The sequence below is a fragment of the Oncorhynchus mykiss genome, chromosome 12 (assembly GCF_013265735.2).
Source record: "Oncorhynchus mykiss isolate Arlee chromosome 12, USDA_OmykA_1.1, whole genome shotgun sequence".
NCBI lineage: Eukaryota > Metazoa > Chordata > Actinopteri > Salmoniformes > Salmonidae > Oncorhynchus > Oncorhynchus mykiss.
Window position 1 is genome coordinate 44,126,390 of NC_048576.1, and position 9,963 is coordinate 44,136,352.

The following is a 9,963-nucleotide window of genomic DNA, read 5'->3' on the forward strand; positions in this document are numbered from 1 at the left end:
TTAATTGGACATGGCCTTACATTCTTTAGGGGTATGAATTAGAGTACATACTGTGACTATGCATTGTGGTTTATACTCCACATGCATGGATTCCCGTTGGACCACACCAGAGGCCTGTTCTACGTGCTGGTAAGTCTGGTCACTGGGTTGTTCCAAATAGTTATATCTTTAACATCCATACAGTGTTTGCAATCCTGATTTTTCTTATTTGCATATCTTTTACAAGTTGTGTGCTCATTTTTCAAAATGGTTAAATTGATAAATTAAACAGTACCCTATTCAGTGCACAACTTGCTCTAGTCAAAAGTAGTGCACTAAATAGGGTGCCATTTGGGATGCACCCTTGGACTCAAATAGAATATAACCACAAATCATGACATATCTTCCCTTTCAGTACTGTTGTTTCCTTCCTCCAGATGACCCTGGCCACCGTAGTAGGAATCCTCTTCTGCTTCATTGTGTATACCTGCTGTGGTCCAGGATTGAAGAACCTGTTTAAGGCCTTATATCTACTAACTGAAAAGATCACAGCCCTATAGTTCACCATTCACTTTATTAAAAACAGACAGGCCGTATTAACATGGAATTTTTATTTCAGAATAGGAGCGGTTCTTTTTTCCAAGGTCTAATGTACAGAACAAATCAAATTCAACAATAAGTCAAAAAAATAATAATTCTACATCAAACAATACACTCACTGGTACAAAATCCTGTCCGCAATATTAGCACTTAAGTTAAAGGAAAACACTTGTCGGTCTCATACATTTTGTTTCTGATTCATACAGGGGACTTGTAGTGAAGATGTGAATGCAAAATACACTATGCATGGACACAGAGCATTACAGATTTGTGGGGGGGGGTCAGAGTTCTTTCTAGTTGGCATGCTGCGCAGTTGAGAAACACAGCTTCAGTGTGTAAGGGTACGGACCACCTGGAAGAAAGGGGAGGGGGAGGTTAGCCAACTGGAAAGCTTGTGTCAGTCTGGAATAATACATTAACTAGTCTGGGGTGGATTCCCAAAAACAAAGAATCTTTAGCATTAAGATCATAGTTCCTACATTTACACTTGAGCCAAAATCTGCAGCGTTTACCATGAATTTGATCTCTGCGAACATAGTCGGTAGGGTAGTACCGTGGCTTTGAATGAATCCTGGCCTTAAGGTGATCTCAGCGCTGAAGATGATCATGTTTTTGGGAAAGTCACTCCTGAAGGACAGACTAGTGTATTTGCTCACCGTTGGTATCATTAGCGGTGGTGTTGTTATCGCAGTCGGAGTACTTACTGGGGTTCTTCATCTGGTAGTGGTTCATCATGGCCAGAGCCTCCATGGAATCGTTTATAGACTCCCACTCCAGCAGCCCGGATGAGCTCCTCTCACCTGTCGCGCCACCCGAGGCGAGACACACATTCTAATTTATTGACACTGCAACACCTGACCCATGGGAATTCACTCGAATTTAAAGACCAGATATTCATGCAAATAAAGTTCATATCACTCACTCTTTCCAGTGAAGAGTTTGATGCTGGATGGGTTCTTCACACCAAGTTCCTCACAGACCTGAAAGGATCAGCCCCCCACACACAAACCAGGTAAGTAAACTTGTAACATTCAAATCTCCAAGAAAACCAACAACCCAATCCAAAGCTCACAGCCCCCGAATCCTCTCCAGTTGTCTTACCCCATTGAAGACCTCCACGGAGATGTCGGGCTGCCCGTTGAAGAAGTGCAAGACATTGCTGGGATGCTGGATGCGGTTCTTTGCCGCCTGCTCCGGGGAGGTGAAGCGGTTGTTGCGGGAGCCGTGGAAGTCCTTAAAGCTGCTGGAGCCGTCCTCCAGTTCATAGGACTGACCAGGCATGATGGCCTGCTGCTTGGACACACTGTGGACGGTGGATGGACAACACTAGTATGAGTGTACATTAACACCACAAACCTGTGAGGCGTCTGTTACTAGTCAGTTTCTTTGGATGTCAATGTGCATGCAGAGTTTGAAAGCAGCACTGACCAGACGTTGAGCTTCTGTCCAAACAGGAAGTTGTTGTTGAGGTGGCTGATGGCACGGTCCACAGCGTAGCAGTCGCCCATCTCCACCATGGCTGCCCCCGGCTTACTCTTCATGAACTTCACCTGAGGACGAAGGGGGACAGGGTTCAGAAACACTATCCTACTACCCACCTCCAGCATGGCCACAGAACAGATTTTTCACCAGTCTATACCCCCAACAAGAACAGTCTATAACCTCTGCCTCAATAATACACTGCTCCCCTGTCTGGACTCACCCGCTCCACATTGCCGTAGAGACAGAAGACGTTGAAGACCTTGTCGGCATTGATCTTCGCGGGCTCCAGGCCGTACACCATGACAACAGGGGAGTCAGCGTGGGCGGTGTAGTCACCGGGGGGAGGTGGGCCATGTCCGTACCCAGGTCCCCCGTAGCTTCCACCACGTCCGCGGCCACGCCCTCCCATCGGAGGCCCCATGCGGCGCCCGCCCTCATAGTGAGGAGGAGGGGGCCCGTAGCCACTTTCATCATGGTAGCCGTGATAAGCACCAGTCGGCCCGCCTTGTGAGAGGAATGGATAGACAGAGTGGTGGTTACTGGGCAAACCGATTAAAATAGTCACTGGAGTCCTTCTAGACATCCCAACTCCTATACTTACCATACTCTGGAGGGTGGTCTCCTAGTAGAGCTGGCGGCCTCGCACGCTTGTTGGGGTTGGCATTGGGATCTGAGAGCAAGAAATAGCAATAAAGTTAGCCACTGAATGCTGATTTGACAGTGTATCAAAAGAGGCACAGCTACAAGCTATGGGGCAGTGTTGTGATTAACATGCACGAGAAGCTGGGTTAAAATATTTACTGTCTTAAAACCATACGTTACAAGCTTATGCAGGCCCTCATACCATTTGTTACCATAACTAAAACAAAATGTAACATACTGGAGATTTGTATGAGGATTTAACAGCAGCATAGCGAATGGAACAGAGTCACACTAATGTATTCCATTATTGCTCAATCATTATCATACGAACTCACACACACCTTGTGAATTGTTCCAATTGCCTTCAGCGTCAGCATCTGTGCAGGTACATACACATGTCAAAACCAAAACAAATCATGTACAAACTTGAATATTTGTTTATAGTTTAACCAAAAGCAAGAATATCAAATTAACATTTAATCAGTAACATGTTGCAAAACATAAAATGACATCTAGGAAAAACTAGAACCACCTGACAAATAAACTAATTCAAACATTAACGGGCTACATGTATTAAGATTTGTTTTATTTTTTTATAAATCAGAACAATTCTATTAAAATGTACAGTCATTACATTGGTTAAAAGGAGCAGCCCTTTTCCCCAGTTAGTAGTAATGTGATATAGCACTAATAATACATTGAATATCACTTAGTAGCTAAGCTTAATGTTTATTTGATTCTAGCAGGACTTGAGTTTCATAGCCTGACAAATGCATAGCACCCCACCCATGGACAACAGTCTGAAAAGCATTTGACAAAAACATGGCCTAGAATTGTATACGTGTGAGTGAATATATTACATTGGCTAGCTATAATATGGAGCAACAACCACAGAGACATTTCCTCAAATGTCCAGTGAATTGTGATTTTAGAAACTACTTTAACTTATACATCTAACAGTGGTCTGCATCAAAATATGAGACTAGAAATTCAATTCCTTCTTCCCCTTTTCATAGAAGTTGCTGTGAGACAACACATTTCTAAAGCAATAATACAGAGGATAGCCTACTGAGCACTAGCAGCAATCTCAGTGAGGAGATTCCAGAACTAATTTGATAAGTCAACGATTTACAAATGGGGTTGACAAAGTCAATCACAACAAGCAGACATTTACATTTCAATCATTCTCTATCACCTGGTCAGTCACGTCTCTTTACATGTACTTACAGCACCAGACACGGAGAACACAGGATGCAGAAGGCTGGTCAGTGAGGATCCCACCCACCAAACCTGTGACTCCAGCTTCAACTCACTGTTTCCACATTTCCCCACCAGAGAAAGAGTATACACCAATCTTCCACGCTTCGCTCCAAGTTGGTTGCTTTGTTTTTAAGTGTTGCCATTTGAGGCACATTTCCAGCTTACCGTGCTTTGACCGCAAAGCCAGAGGACATTTGCACCGTTTGAGGCGTGTCTTGTCGTCAGACACAGAGCCAAACCTGCATCACACGGGAGGCGTTAAGAGGCATCACTACAGGCCAGTTCAGAAAGGGAAAAAACAACGTAGTAGAATCAACACAAGAACAGCACAGAGAGAAGAGGGGGAGGGTACAAGGGAAAAAAACAGAGCACCCAAGTCCATCAATGCAGAGAGAAGTTTGGGAAATGCTGAGGTTTCTATCAGTTTGCCTCTGTGCTTGTATGCTTGGCGGGTGTTTGATGCTTGTGTCTTCGTGGTCCCAGTTTGGGTTTGTGCAGTGCGTCTTCTCATGTAAGGGGCCGCACAGTGTGCTGCTTGTTTTTTTTGTACAATGGATGTGGTCCCCCCAATGGCGAAGTGAGGCATCTAGTGCTTGGCAGTAAAATCATCTGGAATGGCATTGTCTGCATGGTGGTGTGTTGTCATGGCGATTCAACTTGGTGTGTTGTTGCCATGAGTATTCAGCTCGGTGGTGTTTTGTTCAGCACAAGAGGGGAGAGTGATATCAAAAGGAAGCCCACGCCCAAGTCAAGAGACGGGACGGCATAGGGGTAGTTTGAGAAAAAGTGTTCCCGCTGCCTCTGTATATTGTCTCAGTATGTAGTGTCATCTGTTCCCTTCTCGGGCTGTTAAGTGTGTTTTGAAAACTCCTCTGTTGCTCGCTTAGTGGTTGGTGTCTGACAGTCGGATCCCGAGGGCTGGGAGGAGTGGCCTTATCGGCCACACACCAGACTCCTGCCCCCATCAAACAAAATGTGTTGTGTCAATAGGTGAGATCTTCAGCGTTCTGGAGATGGGATATGCTGTACTTGTAAGAGGAGGATGGATGGATATCAATCTATCAGATCAGTCTGTGGTGGTGGATAATGCTGGGTGTCTGCTCACAGACTCTTGGGAGTCTCAGGCCCTCACCATGATCAAAACAGGACGGCTATTTTCCCCAAACCAAAAGTGGGATAAAAAGAGGAACATGGTTTTCCTTGCAGAAGTGGAGAGAGTAGTGGTGGAAATTTGGATTAGGAAGAAAATCAGGTTGTGTGAATTCCAGTGTCTGCTGCCCCCATTGTGTCCGATGTTAACCGAGGAACTGGTTGGTTTGGAATGCCTGTGGGTGGGTGCTGTTGTAGCTGATGTGTCTTAAGCTACAGCATGTGTCTGCTTAGGGCTTTAGGTGAGTCTGTATGACTGTGCACAGTGAGGACACGAGGAGCAGCGCCGGTCGCACTTAACACCTGCACATTAACAGGGGCTGTCTAAACACTGCCGGTATTTTTTCTCTCTTACACCTCCTGAGTGTCAAATGTCTGAAATGAAGATGTGGCCATGGTGTGGATGAAACTACTAAGACCAAAACGCATCGTGGCTAAAATATGAGAATCTGATAGTCAAATGGACTAACACCTTAAATAGAAATGTGTTCCCTTTTGCATAAAGGGATCAGGGCATACAGCTAGAAGCAAGGCAAATGGCATACTGCAATTTCACTGTGTCCCATTGGATGGCAAATACTATCTGCTGTAAGAGGTTGAACTAAGAGAGCAATGTTAGATTAATGTATCTACCAAGCTTCATACATTACTGGAACACCATGATTTTATTTTGGCACTCATGGCAGCACACCATTACAAATGGAGAGAAGGCCACAAGAAACCCTGCCTAGATTCAAAACTGCCATCCACAAATAGTCCGAATGAACAACTGATTGACAGGTCGTAAACTGGACTTCTTGAAAGTTCCAGGACTACCATGGATTCCTTTAACACTTGCCTCTGCAATGTTACCATAGAGATTCCTAATGAAATAAACATTTTAATTAAAGGCCACCCCAAAGGCAGGGAAAGCTGGTCCATGCGAGCTACAGGGTCAGAGGTTGCTAACACACACTGTCTGGAACAAAAACCTACTGACACTTTAGCCTCAAGGAACAGATTTTAATGCCAAACCTGACTTTAGCCATGATTGGTCAAACTAAAAAAAGAACCATAAGTGTTATTTTTCAACAACAAAAAAAATCTCCAATATGGTTTTGAGATTAATGGGTGCAGGGGCATTCCAAGCAAGACACCTAGGGTGTAACACGGTGCTTGGGTGCAGACAGGAGCTTGACGTGAGGGAGTGAGGTGTGACACACACTGCGGGGAATGTGAACCTGTGTGACGAGAACCTAGGTGCTTCAATTGTGACATAACGAGGCATTCATCAGTTTAGCCAAGAATGCATGCAGTGGTCTGAGATGCAGACGATTCACAGTGCAGGAGCATGTGCTGCAAAATGGCTACCCCTCGAGGTCACTCCTTGTGCCCTTACTGTCTGTCATGTTGTGAGAGAGCGTGATGCGTCACAGAAGTAGTGCCTCACCCGCATCACTGCTCATCATGGCCAAAGTCACCATGGAGCAGGGCGTTCAAAGGCACTACGCCCGGAGGCCTGGGACCCTACCCATCCCACAATGCCATAAGAGCAGGAGGGGAAGAGAGAAGGGGATGGGGAGGGATGCGGGGCTGTGTTTATTTTACCGTGGCCACTCGGGTTGGGGTTTGTGTAGTCCCAGGTGTCCTGGTCATTTTTGAACACGTTGAGGCGGGTTGGCTGTAAAGAGAGACATTTGAGCATTTGATTATTTTGCCCATTGCAGTGTTCCTTCAGTGAAATTACCTTAGTGTTTAGATGGACAATTGACGATAAGAATGTAACCACTCACCTTGGCATACTCAATCTTCAGTGTGCAGCAGCCAGAGTAGATGTCTGCCCCATTTAGAGAGGCTTTCGCCCTCTGGGCACTTTGTACAGCATCAAATGTATGGGAAGTCAAGGAAACTATGGGTAATAAATGCATACTATGCCTCCTTTCCACATTATGTTTCTCTTGTAATTCAAAGCTCTATTTACAAAACAATGAGCACTTGATACACAATTAGATCTATGTCAAGCACAAATATTTACTAGCCACCACTTGCAAATGACAACAGTCAGTGGTGCTGACAGGAGCTTTAACTGTGGCGTGAAGTAATGTCGTGTGGCATGCACAGTGGAGAATGTGAACCTGTGTGTGGTGACGAGATCCCCGGCACGATACGACATTTTCAACAATATAAGATTTTGAGCAAAGGATATTCCACCATGGCCTGAACGCCATTCTTCCTGAAGATGACAATCCTTTGGACGGGCCCACAGTTGTTACAGACTGTGTACAGCACATCCTGCAGAGCAAAGAGACAAATGGTATGACTAACAACCCAATGCAGGGAGCCAAACAATTGTGCCTTGTCATGGCAACGAAACAGCTGCCTTGCATAATAGTGGGTGTGTTACCGAGGTGATGGGGTAGATAGGGTTCATGATGGTGAGCAGCAGCACGTTATTGACGCTGCGCGAGTCGTCTGGGTCTCCGGGCCGGGAGATCTTCTGGCTGGTGGAGTAGTTGATGAAGGCGGGGTGCCCGGCAATGTAGACCTGGTTCTCGGCTGCATAGGTCACAGCATTGCAGGATCCATTCATGTCCTCGTACTCCACCAGGGCCTGGCGCTTCTTGGGCATCATGACCACATAACTGTGAAGAGAATGGAAGATGGAATAATTTGGTTTCTATGCACTGCATGATAAACATACAGGAACAAAATACTTCACCAATGAATTTGGAATGGTGCAAAATAAAAATTTGGTCAAAGAAAAGGATAATTACCTTATGGTCCCAAACTCCTGCAGGGCTTCCACTAGATCTGCCTCCATGATGCCATCGACAAGGCCCCTGATGTGGACCACTGGGGAAGGGAGTGTTTTATGGGGGTCATCATAGCCCTCCTTACAAACAAGACCAAAAAGTTGATTAGAGAAAACCAGTACAGATTACCAATGCAATAAAGACATCCCCAGGGTGTATGTTACCAATTAAAACCAACCTGTATTGATGACAGAGCGACACAGGAACCACCCAAGAGTACAACACAAATCCAAGCTAGCTAAAGTAAACAATGATGGGGTTGGCAAGCAAAGTGTGTACTAAATAGAACACCAAATCATAAACACAATTTAAAGGGTGGTGGGCTTTGTATAAAGTGCCTGATCTTCTTGAAAAGCCAATCCCGTGTATAAGGGAGTAGGATGGATGTCAGCCTGGGGATTGTTAGCTGGCTAACTAACTTAAAGTTAGGTAGAAAATACTCGGAAACAAGTGCACAAAACGGGGTGGGTATAATTTGTGGAACGTTCCAACAGGAATCTGTCCCAAAAACGTTGTAAATAAAGTTACCAACAAGCAATGCATATAAAGTTGTATATCGGCAGAATAAGATACCAGGTAAGGAGTGGGCAATTTTGTTGAGTTTTTCCACTCACAACGTTTATTCAACAAACAACGCATACAAAATTGCACGATCAATTCACCTTGCTAACTCGCTGCCGAATAGGCATAACTCACTACGTAGCTTATGCTTCATGTTTGTCCATAGGTTACCAGTGAGGACAGACATTTTTCGGAATAAACGTGGTGAGTGAAAAACTTTGAAAAAGCACACTCCCTACCCGGTATCTTATTCGGCCGCTTTACAACTTTGTCTGCGTTGTTTGTTGGCAACCTTGTTATTTACGAAGTTTTTGGAACAGATTCCTGTTGGAACGTTCCACAAATTATACCCACCCCACAAAATGAATTAAATTGTCACCAAGTATTCCCGCTTGGATATGGTGACTAAACTAACCTCCATCATACAACGCTAACTAACGTTCGGAACCTAGTTAGCTAACACCTACTATCCTCATTAGCCGTACATCTTCGACGATACAATTACGCAAGATAGCAATGTTGGCTACGTTAAATACCGTTTACAAAACTGGAGAAATACATAGCTAACTAGTTTAGCTAGAAAAAAAATACCGGTTGTGCGGCTAGCTAGTTACCTTCAGCTAACGTTAGCTAGTTCCGTCTGGCTCAGGCTAGCTAGTGTTCAGCATTCATGTTGTTGCACACTCGAAGTTCCAAAATGCTGGGGGTAGGAAATGTTTTACTGATGCATGCACTTTTCATCCCCAACGAAGTCGCCAGTCAATACTTACCGTCGTCATCCCGTCTTCGGTTTTCTGTCTTTTCGTTGCTCTGCCACCCTCGTTGTAATAGCGACCTGCTGCAGCAGCCATGTTGTCTTCTTCTTCTAGAATATTATGGCAAACATTATAAGTGTGTGCCGCCACCTACTGTACTGGAGTGTTTTGTCACCGGGAGTACACTACACGATATTGCCCCGATTTTTAAGATCGGAGACAAAATCACCATGTTGTTGCCTACTCGGGACGGGCGGCCGTCACCGACGCTCGTTAAATGTGAGCGGGTCAAAGACGCAATCAGAGGGCTTCCGATCTCTGATTGTGAGCAGGCGCAGATTCCCCGTAGTTTCAAACATGTTTGATTTTATCGGACAAAAATCTGCAAGGATCTTGTGGAGTGAGATGTACAACGACAAGTTTTGAAAACGGCGATCAGAAAAAGTCAAAGAGAGCTTGCCAGAGAAGAGGCCAGTGCAGCGGTCTAAGGCACTCAGTGCATGAGGCATCACTACAGTCCCTGGTTCGAATCCAGCCTGTATCATATCCGGCCGTGATTGGGAGTTCCATAGGGCGGCGCACAATTAACTCAGCATCGTCCCGGTTTGGTAGGGGTAGGCCGTCATTGTAAATAAGAATTTGTTCTTAACTGACTTGCATAGTTAAATAAAAAATAAAATAACCAACGCATCAAATCGTTACAGCTCTGAAGTGCACAAGCAATGTTATTCAATTCAAAATGT

At 44.9% G+C, this 9,963-nt stretch overlaps 1 protein-coding gene across 5 annotated transcripts; it reads right to left on the reverse strand.

Moving 5' to 3' along the window:
• Positions 1–536: 536 nt before the first annotated feature.
• LOC110537649 (heterogeneous nuclear ribonucleoprotein L) lies at positions 537–9,417 on the reverse strand. 5 transcript variants are annotated; one of them, XM_021623854.2, is made up of 14 exons: positions 9,236–9,417; positions 7,866–7,984; positions 7,496–7,733; positions 7,298–7,383; positions 6,885–6,981; positions 6,700–6,772; positions 3,045–3,080; positions 2,663–2,731; positions 2,282–2,565; positions 2,008–2,129; positions 1,681–1,882; positions 1,502–1,559; positions 1,284–1,379; positions 537–931 (listed from the first exon to the last, which is right to left on the reverse strand). In XM_021623854.2, the coding sequence occupies exons 1-14, from the start codon at positions 9,314–9,316 to the stop codon at positions 873–875; spliced, it is 1,620 nt and encodes a 539-aa protein (XP_021479529.1). In that variant the 5' UTR covers positions 9,317–9,417; the 3' UTR covers positions 537–872. The 5 variants fall into 5 exon arrangements, with proteins under 5 accessions (XP_021479529.1, XP_021479528.1, XP_021479527.1 ...); XM_021623853.2 differs by having other exon boundaries at positions 1,284–1,391; XM_021623852.2 differs by having other exon boundaries at positions 576–931; positions 1,236–1,379.
• Positions 9,418–9,963: the final 546 nt, after the last annotated feature.

Bases quoted from the DNA above. Each gene is read 5' to 3' on its own strand.
- LOC110537649 (XM_021623849.2), bottom strand. From the start codon at position 9,316: ATGGCTGCTGCAGCAGGTCGCTATTACAACGAGGGTGGCAGAGCAACG. The intron at 7,734-7,865 runs GTAATTATCCTT...TTCTCTTCACAG, and splicing joins CAGGAGTTTGGGACCATAAG to TTATGTGGTCATGATGCCCA. The intron at 2,732-3,044 runs GTGTGTGTGAGT...TCTTGCTCTCAG, and splicing joins CAATTGGAACAATTCACAAG to ATCCCAATGCCAACCCCAAC.